This window comes from Ambystoma mexicanum, chromosome 2p (assembly GCF_040938575.1).
Source record: "Ambystoma mexicanum isolate Mex_15411 chromosome 2p, UKY_AmexF1_1, whole genome shotgun sequence".
Classification (NCBI taxonomy): domain Eukaryota; kingdom Metazoa; phylum Chordata; class Amphibia; order Caudata; family Ambystomatidae; genus Ambystoma; species Ambystoma mexicanum.
In genome coordinates this window covers 1,048,818,622-1,048,844,570 of record NC_090923.1, presented here as the reverse complement: position 1 = coordinate 1,048,844,570, position 25,949 = coordinate 1,048,818,622, and the positions used below count along the sequence as shown (strand labels likewise).

At 47.4% G+C, this 25,949-nt stretch overlaps 1 protein-coding gene and 1 long non-coding RNA gene across 7 annotated transcripts in view; one reads left to right on the top strand and one right to left on the bottom strand.

The window, feature by feature from the left end:
* The window catches only part of LOC138567091 (uncharacterized), a 229,927-nt gene that overhangs the window by 40,584 nt on the left and 163,394 nt on the right, over positions 1-25,949 (top strand). The gene's annotated exons all lie outside the window — the stretch shown is intronic.
* Positions 1-25,949, bottom strand: part of TM7SF2 (transmembrane 7 superfamily member 2) — a 224,692-nt gene that overhangs the window by 59,668 nt on the left and 139,075 nt on the right. For 5 of the 6 annotated variants that reach the window (XM_069644950.1, XM_069644951.1, XM_069644953.1 and 2 more), the window contains one exon: positions 16,039-25,159. The exons of the other annotated variant lie outside the window; for it this stretch is intronic. In XM_069644950.1, coding sequence (XP_069501051.1) covers positions 24,999-25,159 — 161 coding nt within the window. In that variant the 3' untranslated portion in view covers positions 16,039-24,998. Of the gene's footprint in view, positions 1-16,038; positions 25,160-25,949 lie in introns of those variants that run through there. 6 annotated transcript variants of the gene reach the window in all.

The following is a 25,949-nucleotide window of genomic DNA, read 5'->3' as shown; positions in this document are numbered from 1 at the left end:
AGTGCGGATTAGTAGACAGGAGAACCTTGACCCTCATGAATCGCAGGTACGGTGGGTCAACTACCAGTGCCTGAAGTTCCGAAATCCTCCTTGCAGATGTGATTGCCACTAGAAATGCGACTTTCCACGATAGGAACTTAAAGGACGCCATCGACATGGGCTCAAACGGCAGTTTTGTGAGCGCAGCGAGAACCACATTGAGACGCCATACCGGAGCAAACCTTTTCTCTGGGAGAAATGTCTGAAAAAGTCCTTTCAGAAAATGCTTAACCAATCTGTCACTAAACAGAGGAGTAGCATGGCGCAGTCTGGTGAATCTGGAAATGGCCGCCAAATGCACCTGGACTGAAGACAATGCCAGGCCCCCACTGCACCAGATGCAGCAGGTATGGGAGAACCTGGGCCGGTGTAACCTTCAATGGCCGCACTCCCAGCTGCTGTTCACACCAGGCACAGAATCTCGCCCATTTTCTACTGTAAGAGATATTAGTGGAAGGTGCCCTTGCTGCCTCCAGGATTCAACAGCACTCCTGTTAAATACCTAAATGAGCAAACTCGGAGTGGTCAGGAGCCAGGCAGCCAGGCTCAGAGTTGCCAGATGGTGATGCCACACTCTCCCTTCATCCTGCAATAGTAGATCCTGTTCCGCCCCCCAGACGAAGTGTTTCTTCCACCGCTAGATGAAGGAGATCTGAGAACCACGTCTGTCTGGGCCAGAATGGGGCGACTAAGATCATTCTGCACGGGTATCTGCGCAGCCACTGGATCGTCCGTCGAAGCAGCAGAAACGGAGGGAACGCATACCCGAAGAGGCCCGTTCATGGGAACGAGAACGCATCTCCTTTTGACCCTGGATGAGCCACTCTGCTGGCAAACAATGGGCACTGCTTGTTCTTTGGCATTGCAAACAAGTCGAGAGGGGGGAACCCCCACTTCCTGAAGATCTTTGTGACCTGCTCCTTCTTCAGCGTCCACTCGTGCAACTGCCCCCACCCTCCGCTAAGAGCGTCTGCCTGCACATTCTGGACCCCCGCCAGATGGTAAGATGTAATGTGAATTCCCTGAGCAATGGCCCAATGCCACACCTCCCGAGCCTCTCTGGACAGGAGCCGAGAATGCGTGCCCCCCCCTGCTTCCTCAAATAGAACATTGTGGTGACACTGTCCGTCAACACTCGAACCACCACACCTTGGATGCGAGGGAGAAAGGATTTCAGGGCCCAGTGCACCACTTGCAACTCCAGTACATTTATGTGCAATCCTGCTTCCTCCCGAGACCACAGGCCCTGGACCTGTGACTGGTCGAGGTGCATCCCCCAACCCACCTGGGAGGTGTCCGCCACTATCGTGAACTGAAAATCCGGCTCCAGCAGGGGCATGCCCCGTACCAGATTGCCTGTGCATGCCCACCATCTCAGGTCTTCCACCAGTCCCTTGGAGATGACCACCTTGTCTGACCATAACCTCGACTTTGCGACCACCTGTCTGCGAGAAATTCCTGTACCGGTCGCATGAACAAGCGACAGTTCGGGATAAGCGGGATGCAGAACGCCATGGACCCCAGCAGTGACATGTAACTGCGGACCAAGACCACCGTTCCTCAGCCTGATTCGGGCACTCTGGACTGCAACTTCACCACTCTCTCTTCCGACGGCTTTACCAGGTTGTCCTGTGTGAGAAACCGTGCACCGAGAAACACCAACTCCCTGGATGGCATCAGAAAGGATTTTGCGACGTTTACGGTGAAGCCCAGCTGTTGTAGCAGGTGCATGGATGCCTGGAGAGACTCCAACACCCTTTCCGGAGACAGCCTCCTGTACCAACCAGTCGTCCAGATACGGGTACACATGATGCCCCTCCCTGCGGAGGAAGGCAGCCACTGGAGCCAGGCATTTTGTGAATGTTCTGGGCACAGACTTCAGCCCAAACAGGAGGACACGGAACTGGTAATGGTCATCCCTGACCAGAAAGCACAGGAACTTACATCGGGATGTGGAAGTAAGCATCCTCCAAATCTAACGACGCCAGGAACACCCCCGGCTGCACTGCCCGGATCACATCCTGCAGCGTCAGCATCTTGAACCTCAGGCGTTGCAGATTCTTGTTCAACGTCCGAAGATCTAGAATAGGCCTCCACTTTCCATTGGGCTTTTCTTTTTGATGACAAAATACCAGGAGTACACCCCATGGCCCCGTTCCGACACCGGGACCGGTTCTATCGCCCCTTTCCCCAACATGAGGTCGACCTCCTGCCGCAAGACAGGCAGGTGCGGCTGCACCATGTGCACAGGTGGAATTGGGAGTTGAGGATGCCGAAACTCTGAGTGTCCAAGACTTACCGTATCCAGTACCCAGCGGTCCGTAGTAATAAGATTCCACTCGTTGACATGTTGTGACACTCTGCCCCCAAGTTAACTGCCCACATGGCAGTCATTGGTGAGACTTAGATTGCCGTTCCTTAGCAGCGGAGGAGGCAGGACCCTTCTTACTCTGCGCCTGGTAGTCTTTGCTTTTCTGCGCCGCTTGGAACAAGCGCCTGAAACCCTGGGAAGAGTAACCGGAACGACTGTAACCTTGGTCACGGGAGGCAGCAAATCTGGCATTACCAGAGGCCCCTCGAAACGCCCAAAAAGGGCGAAAAGTACAGCCCGGTTGCAGAGCCCCCAGGGACTTTGCCGTCTCAGTGTCTTCCTTCATGCCCCTGAGCACCTCATCGATCTTCTCGCCAAAGAGCTGCTCCACCTCACAGGGCATATCCACGACTTTATGCTGAACTTCCGGATGAAAGTCAGTGCAGCCAAAGCACGTCTGCCTCCAGAGAACAACACAGTTATTTATTTGTTTGAAGCCTGACTCCGCCAAGTCCACTGCAATGTTGATGCTGTGGTTGGATGCCTTCTCCCCCTCTCGAACCAGCAGCATAGCTTCCTTGAGTTGTTGTTCCAGGAGATGTTCCAAGAGCGAGGCCAACCGGTGCCACATCTCCCCGTCATACCTGGCCATAATGGCCAAGGAATTTGCCGTCTTCACTGTCATAGCACCCACCGTGAGGACTTTCTTCCCGAAAGCATCTTGTTTTCTGGCCTCACTGTCCGGTGGCGTAACGCACTTGTGTTGGCTCCTCGCCTTCCGCCTAGCCACCGCCGAAACCACTGACTCCGGCATGGGCTGAGACATGAGGCACTTGGGGGTCGAATCAAGTGCCTTAAACAACTTCTCCAGAAGATGGTTCCGAAAAAGGATAGCGCATTGTTCCACACTTGGTCCAAAATGTGGACCGAGAAGACTGCCTTCCGTCACTTCCCCATGTGATCGAAAAGAAAACAGTCTTTTCGCTCTTCCTCAGGTGCCAGGCCAAATTCTTGGCACGCCTTCGACATCAAAGCGTGAAACTCCCCAATATCGCCCAGCGGAGACGGATGAGCTGGGCTGCTAGGCGGTTCCACCTCTGGGTCTGTATCCCACGTATCATCTCTCCTGGGTGACAAGGACCGAAAACGGGTCATGAGGCCTGCTCTCCTGATCCGAATCAACCAGCTCTCCTTCCAGCTCCCCTTCCTCTGGATGACTTCTTGGAAGGCCTCAACCCCACTGGTGACGGCAACGTCAGCTGCACCAGAGGCAAATTCCTGGGGAGACTCGGGCGAGGGGCCTCAACAGGCACACTATGCACCACTGGAGGCACAGGGCTCAGAGCCGCTGGTAGTCGTGCATCCAATTGTCCTAACAGCGACTGGAGCCTACTTAACACATGCATAGACACCAGAGAGTGAGGGTTCACCAACGGGTACATGGGTCCCCAGCCCCACTCGACTTAGACAGACCTGCCTCCCACAGACCCAGCGCTGATGGATGGAAACCTGGTTCATGCTCCTCCTCCAGACCCGAGGAGATCGAATACGAAGCCGGATCCTGTTGGAGAATGTCCACTGCGAGCAATGGCCCGAAGCCGGCCCCAGACTGCCACGGATCTCCCGTCGGCAACAAACCACCACCCGCCTCTAGTTGCGTCGTCGACAGCAATTGCGGACCACTGATGGTCATGGCCATAGACGGAGCGGATGACAACCCCGTTGACGAAGGGAGTGAGGATTGTACCACAATCGTTGACGATGGAACCTCCATCGACCACCTCGTTGATGACACTAAGGCCTCCACCGGCCTGGCCTTTTTCCAGCGACGCCGGTCGCGTGGTTAAAGTGCCGGAACGGTGCTTGGACGAGTCGCGGCTGGAAGAGGACCTATGCTGGCCCTTAGACAAGTGTTTCAAAGAGGACTCTCTCACCTTCACCTTCTCCACCGAAGTGGACTTCTGCGCAGACTTCTCAGGCCTATCACTCGACCCCCTGGACTTCTCCGGTCTCGCCAACCTGGAGAGCGAAGAGCTACTCGCACCTTTGGACCGATGCAACCTGGATTCAGAGGAACCACCTTTCCCCACCTCCGAAGCTGGCACCTCTGTGCGTTGCTTCTTGGTGGGGGGTTCCGCGGACATCGCCCTCCGCTGCGTAGACGCCTTCACCGCTGGAGCCGAGGACTTGCTTCCCCGGGACGAAAGTTCAGACCCGGGTAAGTGCCCTCGTTGAACCAAGCAATCAGTCGGCAGTTGCAGTCCTTGAGCGTTTTCTGAGAAAACCCACAACAGATCTCACCGGCATCCGCCAAATTATTGGGGTAAAGGCAATACAGGCAATCTGCATGGCCGTCCCCATCTAAGACCTTCTTTAGGCTGCAGGTAGCACAAGGCCTAAACAGCAATTTTTTTCTGGCCCACAGATGACATACTGACCGATAGTACGAAAAGCATGCGTAGAACACGAAGAGTAGACACTGTTTGGAGACGGTTGAAATTTGAAGGGAAGCCGCGGGGGCAGGGCTATTTATACCGAACGTCCTATTGGGTAGCCTAAAGCACCCAAAAAGGACGTTGATAGGACACTAAGGTGGGACGCTAGGTTAAAGTTACAGAGGTTTCCCAGCCTGACGACGGGAAATATTCACAGCAAGTGAATCCATGAAAGATCCAATGCTGCAGAATACATATTACTCTACAGTCCACGATTCCATGTCACGGATCGATTACTGGCTTCTGTCCACATAACTGATGGGAAGGCTGTGCGGGTGTTCTCGCCTTCCATGCACCTTCTCTGACTACTGTCCCTGGCCTTTACTCATACATGGAGACCCTGTCCCCTTTGGCACATGCCGCCCACGCTTCTAAGGGATCCCAGTCTCATGGAAACATTTTATACCAAAATCGAAGAGTTCTTTAGTACTAATGTGGGATCTGTGACACCTTACTGTGTGGGAAACATTTAAAGTGGTTATGAGGGGGGGAACTGCTATCACTGAATGCTGGAACTGTTAGGGCACTTAGGCGAGAACTGTGCACGCTCAAAGAGCAGGTCAGACATCTTGCGAACGAATATGGGAGGACGAAAGATAAAGCTTGCATAGGGCTGATTAAGGGTAACCTATTGCAATTTGAGGACCTAGTGGACAGGGAAGTACTGTATATTAATAAGGCAGTGCTTGCTCGTCGGTATGGTGGGTCTGATAGGCCAATGTGTCGTCCCCCTCTCCGGCAACTATGTGGAGGATGAGAGCACAATTAACACTGGACTGATCCAGACACTGGACTGATCCAGAGATGGATGTGCATTAATGGGCGGGCACTCAACACTAGCAAAACGGAGTTGATGCTGGTGGGGACAGAACATAAAACTCGCAAGATGGAAAAAGAATATGCACACTTTCTGATAGATGGTTGTGAAATCAAAACAAAAAACAAAGTAAAGACCCTTGGGGTTTACTTCGATACTAATCTTAATATGAAGGCGCAGGTGAGCAGCCTAGTCTCCTCAGCCTCATATTACATCAAGCTTCTGATGCATGCAGCCCTTTCATCTCCAGAGAAGATCGAGAAATACTTGCTAGGACTCTGATGGGAGCCAGACTCGACTCCTGTAGTAGCTTGTTGGTTGGGCTGCCTGCAACTGAGATTAATCGACTTCAAGTTGTACAGAATAATGCCGTCAGAATCATAATGGATCTTAATAGGAAAGACCATGGAGCCTCATTATGACTTTGGCGGTAGCCGTGCCGGTAAAACCGGCACAGCTGCTGCCGGAGTCGTTTTTTTACCTGCGCCTGGGAATAGGCAATTACTGGGTCATTGCGGCCCCACCTGACCCGGTAATTGTCTATTCCCGGGCGCCGGTAAAAAACTCTCCCCATTCCCATTGATGCATAGTGCTCAATGGGAATGGGGAGGCCGGATGCACCAGCGCCATTCAGAATGGTGCCGGTGCATCCGGCAGGGTCTGCTTGCGGGTGCTGGTCTGCCCGCCAAGTCAGACCTAGCGGGCGAAAAGGCAACCGCGAGCAGAACTCGTAGTTTGCTGGTACGGTAACAATGGTACTGGCAAGCTTACCGGTACCGTTGTGATTCTACTGGCAAACTTGTAATGAGGCCCCATGTCTCTGAGGCAAAGAGGAGTCTTCACTGGGTTCCCATGAAAGCTAGAATCACCCATAAATGTCTCAAAAGTACAGCAGCAGCTTACCTGAAAGAAGTCCTGGAAGAAAAATCTAGCTCTCAAAACCAAAGATCAAACAATACCACTCAGATCAAAATTCCAGCGTGTAGACTGTCACAAGCTAAGACAGGAGCATTCTTCACAGTGGCCTCTCATGTGTGGAATGCAATACTTGTGAACCTTAGAGTGGAAACTTCAATGCCTGTCTTTGGGAAGAAACGTAAGACATTCCTGTTTAGCTAGGTCCATCATTCTTAACCCACATGTGCTCCCCTGTTCTTTTATTCCCCCGATGCTCTTTCTCGTTCCCATATGTTGGTCTGTTTATGTCCTATTTGTTGCGCCCTTAAGCCTCCGGGTCATTGGCACGCATTACATAAAGTAAAGGATGGCCACTTGCTAGGACAGTCAAATGGACTTCACTCCCCCACCCCCGTGTTTCCACTAGCATTACCGCGTCCTCTGGTGCTACTTTGACTTCAGACAATGACATCAACGCAGATTTTCAGGCATACTATGAATCCCTATATTCCTGCAGGGATGTTAGCACAGTCGAGGAGCTTGTACAGTATTTGGAGGGCATTAATCTTCCAGCACTGCCAGAAGCAGCACACCTAGCACTAGATGCCCCAATCACTGCAGAAGAAATAGCTACTGCCATCGCTGCTCTGGTGTCCGGTAAGGCCCCGGGGTTGGACGGGTTGGGGGTTGAACTGAATAAGGAATATAGTGCTGTCCTTGCTCAACACCTGGTATGGAAATGGGAAAGGTCCCTCGAAACTGAGGTCCTCCTGCAATCTATGCGTGAGGCAATAATTACTGTCTTGGTGAAACCTGGGAAGCCTCCGAATGAGGTCACTTCAAATCGGCCACTATCATTATGAAAGACGGATGCAAAGATATTCGCAAAGGTCTTGGCGTACAGACTCCTTCGCCATATGGCAGACCTAGTGCATCCTGACCAGTCGGGACTCATCCCAACCAGATCCACAGCACTGAATCTCTGTATGCTTTTTGGTATTATTGCCCAGATCGACCCGCGGGCCAAGGTGACGGGGGCAACTCTGGATGCAGAGAAAGCCTTCCACTCAGTGTTCTGGCGATACTTGATGATGGTCCTGCCTCATTTTAAAATTGGCGGTTTTTCGAAGCTATGTCCAACTTCTCTTTTCTCACCCAGTAGCTAGAGTGCAGACTAATTCTAAGTTGTCCCCTGCCATAGGCCTACGCAGGTGGACGCTCGTCTTCCCTGCTGTTCACGCTGACAAAAGAGCCGCTTGCTGTGGTCCTGAGGGGTAGACATGGACAAACAGGGATTCATATGTCAGGACCTCCATAGGTCATATCCTTGTATGCAGACGACACATTACTATATGTTCGCAACCCTGAGGTCAATATTGGTCTCATGATGGACAGACATTGACCAAGCACTCTGACTATAGTGTCAACAAGGCCAAGTCCATACTGTTACCCCTCACAGATGCCACACCTCCGATGTCAGATGTATTGGGTTTCCGCTGGGTTTACGCACGATTCAAATACTTGGGCATACTTGGGGTCTCGAGATAACAGTGCACTCTGTATGAAGATAACTATGTCGAGTATAAACAACACTTGGAGGCAAAGCTTAAGATCTGGACTAAATTGCCAATCTACCTCTATGGTAGGTTGTCCTTGCTGAAAATGATAGTCCTTGCAAAGCCATTATATTTTTTCTGTAATATTCCCTTCTGGCCTGGCTGGGTCTTCTCGTCTGTACGCTCCATGATGGTGGGGTTCCAATGGGGGTCTGGCACAGCTAGAATGAGCTGGGAGAAGCACACAGATCTGTACGAGCAAGGGGGGCTGGCTGCCCCCTATGTTGAACAATACTACCTGGTCTCTCAAGCTCAACATGCAGGATACTGGTACTCGCAAGGGCCTGAAGCTGTGCATTTGACGCTTGAAAGATAAGGGGCACCCCCCACTAATCTCAAGGCAGTCATCTTTAGTGACAAGTATAATGACTCCTGTACTTTTGACTCGGTGAGTATGACCATCAATGCTTGGGCCAGGCTGTTCCATAGATGGGAGGTTACAGTGCTTTACCATAAGTATATATCACTCTTGAACTTCCGGGGGTTGGCCCCCCACCTTTGACGTTGACTAGCAGAAATCCTGGAGTGACAGAGCTGCTTTGGTATTGGGTGTCCTTTTCCCGGGTGGGTTGTTCTAGCAGTCCTACTGTAATTTTGCAATATTATAGGTTGAGGGCAGCAGCAAAACGGTCGTGGCTGATGTTCCTGCATGAACCAGAAACCCATCCGCTCATAGATGCAATTGTCATTTGCAAAGAGCCCAGACGACTATTATCCAAACTGTACGGTCTGGTTCTGAATGCTCAATCCACAAGGATTACTGCACGGCAGAAATGGGAACATGATTTAGCAATCCAATTCACTGATGTCCAGTGCCAGAAATGCTGTGTGCTCACTAAAGAGGGATCCCTTTGCGTCCGATTTAGTTTAATTCAGTTTCAACTGTTAAATCAGCTGCACTATATGCCAGCGAAACTCGTTACATTTTCCCGGGATGCCTCTGATGAATGTATGACATGTGGCCTAACCCCGGCTGATACTGTGCATATGTTTGGGCACTGCCCAGGTATTGCCTGTTTTTGGGGGAACGGTTGCTGCAACCCTTCATTAGATGCTGGATATTCCCCCTACATTAGCCCCTGTTAAGTACCTTTTGGGGGACATAGTTGTAGACAAAAGATGTGTGCTTCGTTGTTGGAAGCCAAAGAGTTCCCAGAACACATGCAGTGTGGTTGCGTGACTTCATTTATATCTCGGACAAGGAAGAAATGTTAAGTATCCACCATAGTGTCATCGTGTAGGCCTAAATACATTTGGAATCCCTTGCGTGTGTATCTGGTGACTGCTGACCAACGCAGAACTCATATGGTATGATGCCGCACCTTAGGGCTGTGCCCTATGCGACCTTTTCGTACTGCTGTATATTATTGTTTCCTGCATGAAAAGTCAGTATATTCATGATTAATGCTTACATATGCTCAGTATGGCGCTGCGCCCGTAATTTAGTATGATGCTAAACCTCATGTAAGTGCTTTTCTTTTTCCTTTTTTTGGACTACCCTGTAATGTTTGCCTATGACTTAAATAAAGTTAAAAAAATAAAAAAAGCAGACAGCAAGGAAGACAAACGGCTTGGTACAAACCTTCTCTCCTGCAGAAAATCAATCCCTTCATCCCAGAAAACAACTTCAAATCCGCTGTCCAAGCCTTCGTCCTCTCCCACCTGGGTGGTGGCGATTCCCTTTTGGAAGGCCTTCAGGTGACTACCCAGGCACCCCTGAAATGTGTTCTGCATGCAGCAGCAAGACTCATTAAAGCACTCCGCAAATTCGACCACATCACCCCAACCCTCATCAAACTGATTTGGCTCCCGTATTATCTTCAAATCCTGCTCTCATCCTGAAGTCTCCAAGCTACTTCACTGAGAAACTTAGCATCTGCAGAGGCCTGCACTCCACCAAAAGTAAGGAACTGCGCAGACTTGAATTACAACAGTGCAGGAAGGAAATAACCAGAAGGCAGGCCTTCTCTTTCTACTCTCCAAGATTCTGGAACCTCCTCCCAGTCAACATCAGAATTGCCCCATCATTTGTACAGTTCAGGAAAGAGCTCAAGACCATAATCTTCAAGGAATGGCTCTTCCTTAACACCTAGGTCCACACACTGTGCACTTCCCCACCCTACCTGAGACTCAGTGATCTGCTCCCCACTGTCTTCCCCCCGTGATGCCAATTGCCCACACTCACCGCTTCTTTTTTGTCTGCTTCCCTCACTGTGTTCTTCCCCCTATGATTGTAAAGTGCTCCGTTGTTTCCGAAGCTAGGTCCACGCTCAATAAATACACTAATAATGATAATAACAGGACAGCGAGTCGGGATTCTGTGAGAATTATTTAACACAATCAACTCATGCTTTAAAAGTTACAAAGTGGACAGGTGCTGTGTTTTTGTTTTAAGCTACATAGCAGTGACAGCGTGAGACACTGCAACAGTTAATGTGAAACCTAAAACTAAGTTTTCAGATGATTATAACATCAGGGCAGTAGCTGCTACAGACTGTTACACAGGGAGGAATCCCAGCAGGGTCTAGCGCACTGCGGTCATGTACTGTGCTGGTAAGATAGCTCAGCGGGTTGAGCGCTCGCTGCTGCGATCTGAGCGTGATCTGCAGGTCGCAGGTTCGAATCCTGGCAAGGCCAATTCAGCCTTTCATCCTTCCGAGGTTGATAAATGAGTACCAATTTCGGTTGGGTGATATTGTATGTAAATATGTGCTCTGTAAAGCGCTTTGAATAAAGACGCTATATAAGTAACACATCATTATCATTACTAATGGGTAGCGTTCATCCAGTGTTTTTGTGTCAACATAGCTAAAGCAAATCCATCCAGTTCATGACAGAAGTGTGTAAAGGGTTTCTTATAATTCGGTAGTCCTATGACTGGCTTTCTACAGAGAGAAGGTTTGATGGCCTTGAATGCCTTTCCTGCTTGGCAGACCATGATTAGGGTTCAGGAGAATCTGAATGTGTAAGATCCGCCAATGGCTTAACAAGGGCGGCATAATCTAAGAACAAACAATATCTAGCCTTCCCAGGTCTTGGTATTTGTTATGCATTTATAATGGCAGCAACATGGTTGTCTGTTAAATGCTGGGTCCCTACAGAAATATCGTGTCCCAAATAATCTATTCTTACCTGACATAGCTGTATCTTTTGTTTGGTGGCTTTGTAACCTTTCGTGGCTTGGGCGTTTAAAAACACTAGAGTCTAAGGTTCACAGGCTTGGCAATTCGAGAAATATGTCACCTATGTATTATACAAGCATAGATTCGCAAGGGAATATAATGTTATCTAGGTCCTTTTTCAATACTTAGGAAAACAAGTTAGAGGATTCTCTGTACCCCTGTTGTAGCCTACTAAAGGTGTATTATAAACTTCAGTATTTGAAGGCGAACAAATAGCGACGGCATGGATGAATCGCTACAGAAAAGAAAGCAGAGCCTAAATCCACATCAGTGAAACAGACAGATGAAAGTTGGTGGAAGAATTCGGGACCACTACATAGGAGAATAATACAACAGAATTCACAGCACATAGATCCTGCACAAAGTGATAGGTGTCTTTGCCTGGTTTCTGTACTAGTAAAATGGGAGTGTTGCAATAATGAGTTAATGACAGTCACTATCCATCATCTACTTCAGGATGTACTGAGTACTGGGGGACATTTGGAAGGGGTTTGCATATGAGACCTATTTTGTTGTCATGCTGGGACCAAAGTCAAATGGGCACTTGGGATATTACATTGATAAGATCCTTGCTGGAATATACATTGATTGGGGTCAGCGGTGTAAGTGGTCCCTCCTGCAGAGTCAGCACAATTTCTGGGTTTTCATAGGGGATATCTAAAAATACTTCATTGAGTGTGCACTGAATGGCACAGTTTAAATTACACAAAAGATCTTGCCCTAATAGATTAACAGCGTAAGAGAAAGTTAACAGGAAAGCATGTTCGTCTGCTGTAGGGCGTAGAGGGATGGATATAGGTTTAGGATGCAGAACAGTTTGATTATAAATACCAACATCTTTGACAGAGGTAGAAAAAAGAGGAGCATCGAGAAATTCAGAAGGCACGATCGGCTTGTTCTGGCATCTACAAGTAAAGTGTCAGGATCTAGGGGACAGGAGGTAGGCAAAGGAAGAATTGATGGGAAAGGACCACAAGAAGGGTGTCAAATCTGGCCCAGGGCATGATTATAAAGAACTGGGGCTTGCATTTAGAAGTTGCTTGGCAAGGTTTTTTGGTGGATCTCTCCTTGGTGCTATGCCAGCCCCTTGCATATTATTGGGATTTGCAATTTGTGGGATGTTGATGGTTAAGGCCTCTCCTCCACGCTTTCTAATGGATTGGATTTTTTCTGTATCTCCCTCGTTTCCCACCTTGCCCTGCTCGTCTCCCCTCCCTCCATCTGTTCCTCCCGTTCTCCTGTCCTGCCTTGCCCCACCTTTGCTGTATGTCCCATACCAAGAGATCGCTCTTCGTTGGTGCGCCTGCTTCCTCTCACCCTTGACACACTCTGGATCAGTGGCCCTAGCACATAGCATATAGCATTAGTACACCTCCTGGCCCTCTGCTCCAGCTTTCTCTCCACTCCTGCCCTTTTCCTTCACCATCTGCACTTATCTCCTGTCTCTGAAATGTGTATGGTAGTGTTATAGCTCAATACGATGTGTAACACGCATGCGCAAGCCTCGTTATGAGCCACGCATGCGCGGTCAATAAACGGGAGTCCGTGTGCGCCAGTTGCCACCGGGACCCCAGACCAGCAAGACGTGTCTGAGTACTCTTATATGCAGGTGCGTGCTTGAGTGACTGGGGCGGCCTGGGGCTATTTACTAACAGGTAGCACTGCCTTCCTCTTGATAAGATGTCTGTACATCAGTTGCAGTTTGGTTTTTCCCTGAAGCTTCATAGTTTTTCCTTTGCCTTTGCCCCAGGACTAACAGGGACAGGGATTGGCAGGTAAGTGTCGGCAGGGCACTACAGCTGAACACTCTCTTCTGGGTAAGTCCTTCAAGTATCTTCTCTGTACTTACCCATTGATGCAGCAGTTATTGCCTGTTCTTTTACATTTACTAGGGATCCTGTGAAGAGCCTGCACCTCACATTCCCTTCTTTTGTCTCTCAGTGGAACTCTGGGGCATGACATTCACCCAGGAGCTCTAGAGTCCAGTATGAAAGAAGTCTGAGTCTACAGAAGCAACTGCCTAATTGTGACTGATTGACAAACTGTAATATAATGAACTTGGACTGTAACCCCTTGCTAGGAATTGTATAGGCCATATAATAGATTCAGAATGAGTTTAAGACAGCCTGGACAGAGCGAAGTATCCTGCTTGACAGGATTAGCAAAATCCAAACCAGGCTATACCCTGCGGCGCAGCTGGCAACTAGAGTTGCAGAGACCTTCAGAAGCAATATGACCATAGTGGTAGCCTGCACACCCCAGATATTAGGGTTGCCCAACCCAGTAAAATGTTCAGGCAGTCGTGGCCTAGCCCAATGGCAGTTACATTTTATGTCCAGACCACAGCAGTTTAGCTTCAGGGAAGCCAGGCTCGTGTTCATGCAAGGACCTGTTAGTTAGGGCAAGATTTTGGTTACAGAGAAACGTCCATGGTTACAAGATTACTATGTGTTCTTGGCACAACTGAAAAACATGCTTGAAGAAAAACTAGTGTGACGAATCCTTGGATGTCATCACTTCTCCCCGCGGGGTAGACCCTTCCCATGAGGAAAGGGTGTTGAGGCTGCTATCCAATAGTCGCTCTGGGGGTGGTAGTCAGTGGGAGGATCTCATGGGGAGAGACTCTCCATCTAGGGACATGGACGAACATTCGAGGGCGGTATAATAACCCTCACCCACTATCCTATACACCTCCCCACCTTGTAAATTCCAGTCCTATTCCAATTCAGCCCATGTATTTATGTAGGTCCAGAGACTTGACTTTTACTGAGACGAGGAAGAACATAGACTACCCAAGGGAGAGTAATAATAGAAGTACTGGGACAAAGAGGGGGCACAAAGGAATAATGATCGAAAGGCTAAACACACTGAAAAAGAACTACGTATGTTATACCAACCAGCAGGTAAAAAAAAATAGAACAAGGACTCCATGAAGGGCCCCAGGCAACCAGCAGGAGAGGCAGTCCAGCCTGGGAAGTTCGACGTGTGAATGCCAATGAAGCCGTGAGCAACCAGCTGCCCAAGCTAGGAGGCTGGAAGGAAGAACCCTTGTCACGGTGGCGTGGAGCCACTCTGAAGCAGAACTGGGGGCTGAAAAATGGTGGAGTGACCCGAAGTGGTTGGACCAGGTGTCCTGAGATCAAAGCTGTGGCCACCAGCAGCATCCTGCCGCACAGCTGTGCTGGATCACCAAAAGCAGAAAAGAGCAGGACGAACGAAGACCCGCTGCCCCACAGAGATCTGGTGAAGAGCTCCCAGGAAACGGGTAATGGAAGAGGAAGAAAGTCTGGATGGGGACCGGGTGTGAGAGCCATAGTTAAGAGTGAGAAAGAGTGCATCAGGAATCATCTTCCTCGGCACAGTGGTTGGTCGCAGACCACAATTGAGAACAAGAGTGAGAAGGAGTGAATCAGGAACCATCTTCCTCAGCACAGTGATTAGTCAAGACCACAAATGAGAACGAGAGTGAGAAAGAGTGCATCGAGAGTCGTCTTCCTCGGCACAGTAGTTGGTCACAAACCACTCCCAAAGTAAATAGTGGAAGAGAGCACATTGGAAGTTGGTTTCTTCACGGTAGCACATGGCAGGAAAGTGAACTAGGTCTGCGAAAAACAAGTCATAGTGAAGTACGGGTCTGGGACTCACACCCACAAGAAAAGGTTACAAACCCCTTTTTGTGTAACATTACTTGGCAGAAGAGTACACCAAGTACAATTGGAGAAAGAAGAGAAACCAAGGTCAGAGACTCTTATCACAATCAGGTCTTTGTTTGCTAATAACGGCCAGGGGAAGGGAGTCATTCCCCTTGGTGTTGTGAACAGTGAATTGCAGCATAAGAAAGGCCAGGGGAAGGGAGTCACTCCCCCGGTGTTGAGAACATTGTATTGCAGCATAAGAAAGGCCAGGGGAAGGGAGTCATTCCACTGGTGGTGTGAACTGTGAAATAGAGACACGAAAGGCATGGGGGAGAGAGTAATTCCCCCTGATGTTTTGAACTGTGACAAAACTGTTGAGGGCCAGAAGGAAATCATTCTTCTGGCAAACCATCCCTCAAGGAGCACCAAACCAGGAATGTAGGGAAGGGAGTCATTCCCACTGGCATAGAAAGTCTTGAACTTTGTGATACAGAGTATTAGAGGATCTGCATCCTTTTAGTTTGTACGGTGTTGTAATCAGGGTAAGGGAGGCATTCCCCGACTGGAGAATTTTCAGCCAGAACTGCACCACGCAGTCCAGGAGGAGGGAGTAATTTTCCTGGACCAAGAACTTTGGTACAACTGTTTAGTTTAGTTACAAGTAGAAGGGACAGAGATAGGGACATTTTGATATAGGACGGTAGACTCCTTAAGTTGATAAGACATCCTGACAGGCTCATTAGCACTGTTGTTGAGGCAGGGAAACCCCTCATAGGTATAGGGAGAGGTAGGTTTTCTCTTTTGATTTCATTGTAAATGAAAGTCTTTAACAACCACTATGCCAGCTGAGCATCAGTCTCCTCCTTCTGCTCCCTTACACTAGTCGCACAAGCAGTCTGCAAGGAACTATGTATGTGAATACCAATGGGGAAAAAAATCCCTCTACATCTCTTGGAAATAGCCATTGATAAAAACCAAGGTAGAAGGGATACATGAAATGAATTGTATTAATACTTGTGTGAAGAAACAGATCGTGAGACTGGGTATCATATTACATTTCACATTTTATTGCAAAGTGTTAGTACAAAATACTGATTGAGGATTAAACTTGTAATATATTTTACAAATCAATTCTACTGAATATAATTCAAATGTTATACATTACATTCTCTTGAGTGCTTAGCATTATCTATCCTTGCATAAAACACACTTAATTTTGAAAACACATTTAAAACTTACATACATTCCCTGAAAAATCACAAAAAACGCTTGATAATAGTCGTGAAACATAATCTCCCAGGATTTAGTGTTTGTATTTACCTAGAGTTTATAGTCATTATTCTCATTGCATGTATCACGACTTAAGTTAAGACAGAGTTCTATTGATTTGGTGGTAATACATCGCCAAGCAGCAGCACAGTGACCAGACACCACAGCCTCTGCTGCCTTTTAAGTAGGGTTACATCAAGTACTAAAGGATTTATTATACTTTGTGATTAATAGCCCCAGTACAGTGACCCAGTTAATCAACCGGATGCTACAAACTGACCCAACTGGTGCAATCCAGGGGTCAGGAAAGGAATGAGGAACAAAGGAAACCTCACGCATGGATAAACATGGCTGCGACACCCTCCATAGCCAGAGGTGAAGGGGGAAGAGAGCCAATGTGGATTTGGAATCTGAGACGACCCTTAACCTCCACAGAAAGAGAAAGACAGACAAGTGAACCTGTGTATGTCTTGTGGAACGTCATCCCACCATGTAAGGACTGCCCCAGCATGGCGGGAGGAGGAGGAGAAAGGGAGGGAGCAGTACGAGCAGCAAAGAACGGAGAGTGGAGACAGAAAGGACATGAATTAGGAGTTCTGAAATACTTTGTTCAAGGTACAATAAGTGGCGCACCCTGTCTGCAAGTGCTTGCTTGGATAAAAGTAGCTCAATCAGTGGCCCCGGATCCAGTAACAAAGCTGCGTTTGCCGAGTCTCATGGTGTGGTTTAGTTCCACAATGTCTGAGTTTCCACTCCAAAAAATGCTTCAGAGGCTCCCTGAGCTGGGCTGATGAAAATGGGGTGGTTGACTGTCCTTTGGTTACTCGGTTGCCAGCCTGTTCAGGCTGCGAAAAGGTTACTTTTCACAGCAATGTGTGCCCATTTCCACTGGGATTGCTGTGGATTTCCTTTGCTACTTCAACGCTTTGCTTGGAGTCTGATTTTGAATCTGAGGTTTTTGAGAAATGGTAAATCTATTTCATAATAATGCAACCCGAAACATGCCACTGTTTTGGGGTCTACCTAAACCAGCCTTTCTAAGTAGCAACGCTTTCTAGCAGCACCACGAAGGAAGCAAACCAGTAAAAATAGAAACACATTGACCCATCCCTCAAGAGCCACCCCCATTAAAAGGAGCAAAGTAGTACATCCAAGATGTCTACCGCCCTTCTGGCCCACCCATCACATTCGAAGATGATCTCAAACAACTTATCATACCACCTTAAAAACGAATTCCAATGTCATAGCATTAGGGGACTTCAACCTCGGCTATGCCGACCCAATCGATAAAGACCACATCCTTGGCCAGTGCCACTGCCGCCCTTAACTGCACACAGAAAATTGTGCAGCCTACACATGTCCATTCATTGGCGCACACTTGACTGTCTCTTGATCACAAATGCGACCTAACTCCACATACGTATGTCTAATCACCAAGTCATCAAATTCACGATCCCACTCCCGGTCCTGGCCTGCCCCCTCCTATACACCCCCCCAAACCCCTCCCCGTTTCCTCTCGATGCACCTGGAACCTCACAAGTGATGCCATCCAGCCACTGCTCGAAAATCCCTCCACCAAAAAACCTTGATGTTGAGAGCCTAGTCACCCACTACAATGCCACAATGGAGCCATTGGTAAACTGGCACAGCTCAAATCACGTATCCCCAAGAGAGACACATGCACTAACTCTTAGTTCACCCATGAGCTCCTTGCCCTGGAGGCCGAAAAACATGTTCTAGCGAACAGACTTGGTGCATATTGCAATTGGAGGCCAACAAATCCTGCTTTACCACACTCACCAGAGTCTATAAAAAAGCTATCCAAAAGGCCAAAGCATCCTTCTACAGTACCCGGATCGTCAATGCCAAGTCCAACTCCTGCATACTATTTACCATCCTACCGGAACTTGAATCTCCTGTCCTGCCCGCCTCTTCGGTCTCCAAGAACACCTATTGCAATGAGGTCCAGAAAACCCTCCTGGATAAAACTGCTAGTTTACAAAACAAAATCCATCTTAAATTAATTACCAACTACCACCGACACCACCACCATCAGCACGCACCCGCATCCGCACTCACAACCCACTCAGCTGCTCAGCTTCCACCCCGTCACGACACCAGAGGTCATCGACATCCTTAAAAACCTCAAACCATCCAGGTGTAAAGCTAACCTGTGCCCAGCGCCCCTCATCAGAGTGTACTGATCTTAGTTCAGCAAATCACTGACCTCATCAATGCCCAATTTGCCCCCTGCGCCATCCCACATGAGCTAAAACAATCATTGATCTCACCCCTCCTGACGAAGCCATCACTCGACCCTACCATCCCCACCAACTATCAGCCCATCACTATAGTCCCCTTCCTCCTTAAGATCATAGACTGGGACGCTTGCATCCAAATTCAACAACACCTTGAGCAACACCACATCCTAAACCCCCGTCAAATCAGGCCACGTAGCCGGCACTCTTGGACCTCAAGAACCAGCTGGACGACGCCAGAGACTCTGGCAACCTCTTTCATCTCATGCTTCTGGACCTCTCTGCAACCTTTGACTTGGTAGACCATCCTCTGCCATCACTTAACCGCCACTGCCTCCTTCTCTGCAAACACCACCAACTGGGTTGCATCCTTCCTGGCCAACCGCATGTCTCAAGTCTTCGCTGACAACCGTTCATCTACCCCCACAGCCATCACCTGTGGTGTACCCCAAGGATCCTGCACTTCCCCTAATCGGTACAACATCTACACAAAACCCCTCTTTGACCTCCTGGACTCGCTAAATATCACACTAACTACACCAACGACAGGCAAATCCTTACCCCCCTAACCAGAGATCACAGTCTAGACAATCAAACCATCAATAACATTTATGCAACCATCCAAGGCTGAATGGCCTCCAACAGGCTATGTCTCAACAATGAGAAGAACAAACTCCTCATTGTCAGCAATCCCTCTCACCTCGCCAACCTCAGCCCAAACTACCAGCTGTTCAATATTGACAATCACGCCACCCATGTCTCATCATCTGTGAAGACACTAGGATTCAAGCTCAATGCACCGCTCTCACTCTCCCGGCACGTCAGCACCCCGGCCTCCTCTGCTGTCTTTGAGACCAAACTTATTTACGCCTGCCGACCCTTCCTCTCTACCGACAACTGCCAGAACATTGTCAGGGCTATTATCGGGGCAAAGCTGGACTATTGTAACTCCTAGGTGGCATCCCAGAGGGAAACTTGAACAAATTACAAACAATCCAAAACAACGCCCTAAGAGCCGCACTGGGGTTCAATAAACACAACCATACCACCACAGCCAGGAGAGCAGCACACTGGCTCCCGGTCCGAGAATGGATCAAATTCATGATTCTCACCATCGCCCACCGCTGCCTTGACAACTCTGCCCCGGGCTACCTGTCCGAACCACCACAACCAGGCCAACTCAGTCAGCCTATGCAAACCGACTCAGTGTTCAGAAATTCAGGTGGACTAAAGCCAGAAGCTCCAGCTTCCCAGTTTCTGCTGCTACTCTGTGGAATGCCCTTCCACCAGCCTTGAGATCAGAGCATTCCTACACTGCATTTCGCAAGCAACTAAAGACTTTCCTTTTTCACTAACAGCCCCCCTCCCCCTGCTATTTATCTGTATCATGGTTCGTATTCCTCTTTAGCAGAATTCTTCCTGCTACTGTTTTTGTCCTCACTAAGATGCAAGCTTTGAGGCGCCCACGGGTTAAGTGCGCTATACAAATGTTAAAATAAATAAATATAGATGTGTAATCCTGATTGCTATGACAAATGCAGCCGCAGCAAGATGCAGCTGTCATTCATGATTCCAGAGTTGGCTAAAATCCGTCATGTGTCAATATTCAAAACCATGATCTCAGTGCAAGAGGCATTTGAAAAGAAGGTGTAACCAAAATAAAAGGTGCCCACTCTTTATTCTCAAACCACGTACACGAGGAACAACGTTTGAGTTCACAAACCATAACTGAGAACGTGAAACTGAATCATTATGTAGAAAGTGGTTTGATTGAGACCAGCTGGTGTTAATTGGAATGTTGGTGGAATCACGTCAAAGCGAAAAGTAGAACAACACAGCATACCATCTAAAAGGTGGGCAGTGCTGCCAGATGGCGCTTCTCTCCAAGTAACACACTGAAAAATAAGGCTTAGCAGTGCTCGGGTGGGTGATGATGAGCAGGCTTTAAGGCCAACTACACTACACTTAGGCCACGCCCAGTACTCTCTTGGCCACGCCACTGGGTTAGAGTCCCCAACCATGATTTCCCGTCCCACTTAAGCACTGAAAGTGGCATATTTCACCTATGGGAAATTCTCCTGACATTCTGTGGAAAGATTGGCACTCTGCTGGTAAAATCTGCCAGAGCATGATGCCATTGTTTCTGCTGTGAGCAGGCGAATGTAGTGCTTTAGTTCCATATATTGAACAATCAGATGCAGTGATAAATGGTCGATATGTTTATTGCACAGCAGGTGCAAATATCATCAGCCACAATGTTCTCTGCAATAAAGGATACAAAAAAATCATCGTAAAGTTCCCGGTTGCGGAGCAACCATGTGGCGATGCCGATGCCCTTAGCTTTGTGTCCCACGAAGATTGCCCATTCGAGCATGCCTCACTGAAGTTAGCGCTTCAGTTGCGCAGAGCCAGGTTGGGCTATTGCTCACATAACTGACCACCCCCAAATCCTGGTGTGTTGGGGGAAAACTGAGTGCCCCGTGGCACTGCCCACACAAGGGTGGTTGATCCATATGAATGAGACGAGTTTTGGGGTAAGACTTTGGGAGTATAGGATATTGGGTGAGATGTAAAACTAAAATCCCATCATGCAAAATATACAATCTGGTAATGGTGAAATACTCTGCACCTAAATCTGGTGGTCTGCAAGGCAGTTGACCACATATCTTCTCAGGTCCAGTTGGTAGAATATAAAATAAAATAAAATGTTACTCTGGTTTATAGAGATGACACGAAAAGATTTAAAGAAATAGCTTCAAGAAAATAATTATTTCTTCATTTTCCCCATCTTTTCTGGACTAGCATGCATAGTTTGTGTGACTAATAAATAACGTTTTGGATTTTGCCAATATACCATCATTGCTTAAAGACACATTACAAAAAATACCTTCTGATAATTTGAAACTCTTAACACTAATGTGGCTATGTTTGAGCTCATTTTTGAGCCCAATTGGCCTCTGCGTTTGTTTCCATTTCTAGCAACCCTTCTGTTGTGTGCAGGTAATACAACAACTAGAATGCTGCAGTGGGCTCCAGACGTCTTTACATTTCGCCAATGAGAAGGCCAAAATGTTCCTTGCACTCTGATTGGCTGGAATACTTGGCCTTTTAGCCAATTAGAATTCGAGCACCATTCAGACCTCCTGTTTGGCCAAAATGTTTACAAGCATTGACTGCCCCCTACTTCACGGAGTGAGCGGATACTTCAAAGCAGGGAAACGGGGAAGTCTTCTAAGCAAGGGAATGGTGGATTATTTGCCAACGCCACGTTTCTGTGGGAAGGTGAAGGTGCTTCTACCATCCGTAGTCTGAGGCACGTCCCTCCCCACCGTAATGATGAACACATATATCTATATAGTTAACGCTATGAATAGGTTATTCCTGAAGTGCAGGCTTTACTTTGGATGGTGTAAATATTTGGCGAGTCTATAAATAAACCATGGTTTTACTGATATTCAAACTGATTATGGTTACTATGAGTTTTTTTGAGAGGGAGAGGGGGCGAGCGAGAGGGTCTTTTCTTACAAAAATGAATACATTTCTAAAGGTGTGTCTGGGTCTTATCTATATAAAATGTAATTCTGGGCATTAACATATATGTGTCTTGGATTTAGTAATATCTTCGCCAGTATGGGTATTAATGCAATTGTGGCTGGGCCGTATCAATATATGTATCAATCTGGAAATTAAAACAGTTTTTCCTGGGTTTTATGAACACTAAAGTCAGTCTGTGCACTAATGAAGGTTTTTCTGGGCGTGCTCCATATCAGAATCTGTCTGGGCCTTAGCAATATAAAAGCCAGACTGGGCTTTAAGGAAGGTTTGCCTGGGTCTTTGCAATATATGACTCAGAATAGGTAATAATAAATTCTTGTTTGGTATTTATTAATTGATCTGGTCATTACTGAATATTTGTCTATGCCGTAGCACTATCTAGGCCAGTCTGGACATTAACAAATGCTTGTCTGGTATTTATCAATACCCCAGGCGATCTAAGCATTCATGAAGATTTGTTTATGCCGTATCAATATCTATGTCAGTCTGGGCATTAATAAAGGTGTGCCTGGACATTAATGATAACTGCCTCAGTCAGTACACAGCAAAGGCTTGCCTGGGATTTCAGCATTTAAGTCAGCCTGGCCATTAAAGAAGGCTTAACTGTACCTTATCTGGAGGCAAATCTGGGCTATATTAATTACTGAGTCAGTCTCGATTTTAATGGTGTTGAGTCAGTGCCTTATTAATACTGGAGTCAGTCTGGATTTTGATGGAGGACAGCCAGGGCCTTTATAATTATAATTGTTTATTTATAACAAGCTTAATACCCTGAGGATTCTAAGCGCGGACCAGGGATTGAACCTGTGTTGCTCTATGTTGTCTTGCTTCCAAGGCGAGCGTGTTGCCCCCGAGCTATCCTCCCGGTGACCTACTGGAGTCAGTCTGGATTTTGATGGAGGGGAGTCAGGGCCTTATTGATATTGGAGTCAGTCTGGATTTTAATGCTGGTAAGTCTGGGCTTATTATTTTCAGAGCTCGTCTGGATTTTAATGGTGGTAAGTCGAGGCCTTATAAATACTGAAGTCAGTCTGGATTTTGCTGGAGAGGAGTCAGGGCTTTATAAATGTTGGAAGCAGTCTGGAGTTTGATGGAGTGGGGAGGGTAAGGGCCTTATTGATATGCATATTGGAGTCAGTTTGGATTTTAATGGTGGTGAGTCAGTGTCTTATTAATACTGGAGTCAGACTGGATTTTGATGGTTGGGAGTCAGGGCCTTCCGAATATTGGAGTCAGTCTGGAATTTGATGGAGGGGAGTCAGGGCCTTATTGATATTGGAGTTAGTCTGGATTTTAATGCTGGTGAGTCAATGCCTTCTTAACGCTGGAGTCAGTATGGATTTTGATGGAGGCGAGTCAGGGTCTCAAGCATGTTTGGAGTCATTCTGGATTTTAATGGTGGCAAGCCCGGGCATTTTTAATATTAAAGTCTGTCTGGATTTTAATGGTGGTGAGTCAGTGCCTTATGGAGTCCGTCTGGATTTTGATGGAGGGTAGTCAGGGCCTTATTGATATTGGAGTCAGTCTGGATTTTAATGTTGGGGAATCTGGGCTTATCATTATCAGAGCCTGTCTTTATTTTAATGGCGGTGAGTCGGGGCCTTGTGAATATTGAAGTTAGTCTAGATTTTGATGGAGGGGAGTCAGGGCACTATGCATATTGGAGTCAGTCTGGATTTTGATGGAGGGGAGTCAGGACCTTATGCATATTGGAGACAGCCTGGATTTTAATGGTGGTGAGTCAGGGCCTTATTGATATTGGAGTCAGTCTGGATTTTGATGGAGGGGGGTCAGGGTTTACTGATATTGGAGTCAGTCTGGATTTTAATTCTGGTGAGTCTGGGCTTATTATCATCTGAGCCCGTCTGGATTTTAATGGGGGTGAGTAAAGGCCTTATGGATATTGCAGTCAGTTGGGATTATTTTGATGAAGGGGTGTCAGGGCATTATTGATTTTGGAGTTGGTCTAGATTTAAATGCTGGTGAGTGTAGGCTTATTATAATTATTAAAGTCAGTCTGGATTTTAATACTGGTGAGTCTGGGCCATATCCATATCAGGCTTCAGTCAGGGCTTCCTTGTTAGTGCTTCCCTGAGATCACCCATATGGCATCTGTGAAGCACTCACGAGCACCCCAATCTATTTGCTGAACATTTTCTTTGGGTGGATATCCCTCTCAGACCTTTCTATGAGGTGCGGTTTGAAGATATATCTTCAAGCTACTCTGTTAACCACACTGAAAATACGCACCTGAGGCACAGCCGACAAACACTGACTGGCTTTCTTTATTGTCCAGTTTTCAATACATTTATGGGGATAACAAATTCAAGCACTTGAGATGAACCCTGAAACAAAGGAAAGTGAAGGAAAGTTGGGTGTGGATTAATGGCTGGGGCTACCGCATCGAGCACAGTTGGTGTTGCCCTGAGTTGACATCAATGGCCAAAGATGCCACTAGACAGTTAGTTTCTATTGCACCTACCGCTGCGAAATCTGCAATTCTAACACAAATCCCCCATGCCTACTAGGTACACTCCTCAATAAAGTTGAAATGCTCCATTTAATAAGTCATAGCAAAGAGCGTGTCCTTTGAAGCGATCCATCAAACGTGGGAGATGTCTTGACTCATCCTTGTGCTCTTTTTCGATAGGGTGACCACTCATTGTTGCTTTGGCACTCAGCAGTGTCGTACCCTCATTCTTGATTACATGTGCAGTCAGAATTGGAGAAAGAATACAGGTTACACAGCTCAGTGCTTTTCTCAAAGGCAACAAGGCCGAGTCTGCAAGATTGTCCCGTTCCAGCCCGAACCACTTCTTGCACTCCAAGTCGATTGTTGTGTGTAACGTGCAATGACAGTAGTGCTGTCTGCCTTTTGGCATGTGCGCCAGAGCCTCAGGTCTGCACTTCATGCTGGCTTTGCCTCAGTAGATATAAGGGAAGATCCTGTAGGGCACGCGTCGACAGTACTCATGCCAGGCCAGGCCGTACTTCCGCATGCACTGATGCTCGTCTCGTGCCTCGCGGTGGATCAGCAGCACTGTGAAGTATGTGACGTAGAAGTAGGGCAGGAGATGTGTCAAACCTGCAGCAGAAAAGCAGTCAAATCAAGACTCGAGATCTAAACAGAAAATGCTTCATGCTTCTCAATGTTAACCTACAAAGCACCTCCAACTGCATTTGTTGTACATAGGAATCACACTCCAGTGGCAACATGAATACAGGAAGGATATATGTGCAAAGGGTAGGTTTCACATATAGGAGTGGTTGGAATCCCCTTGCACACGCATACTGTGACACTGACTGCTATTAGAAATCAGTCATTCTGCCACTAGTATGCCCCACTTTGGATATATCTCAGACAGCATAATATCATTATACTCTTCTTTCGGTGTATCACACCATTTCTATGCAGACGATACTCAACTATTTCTTTCTTTCTACTCCTTTTCCCCTGATATCCATCACACTCTTTCAGCTTGTCTTGTGGCTGTTGCCAATATTCCTACGTGGATAGGGGTCAAACAGGGTTGCAATCTAGCTGCGGTTTTATTCAATCTATACCTCGCAGATATTGAGAATCTCTGGAAAGATATTAATGCATTTCCTGTAACATTAGGCTCTATGCGACTGCATTGGTTGGCATTTGCTGATGACATTATCCTATTCGACAGAGTGCCATTCGGTCTTCAGAACAAATTAAACATATTCTATGAATATTGTCTGCAGAACAACATGACCGTCAACCCGGTGAAATCACATATGATTTTCACGGCTAAAAAAAATTGCCTAGATTTACCTTTACTATCAACCAGCAGCCTATTTTTAGGAGGGACTCGATCATTTACCTGGGATATCACCTGTCGAATAGGAAC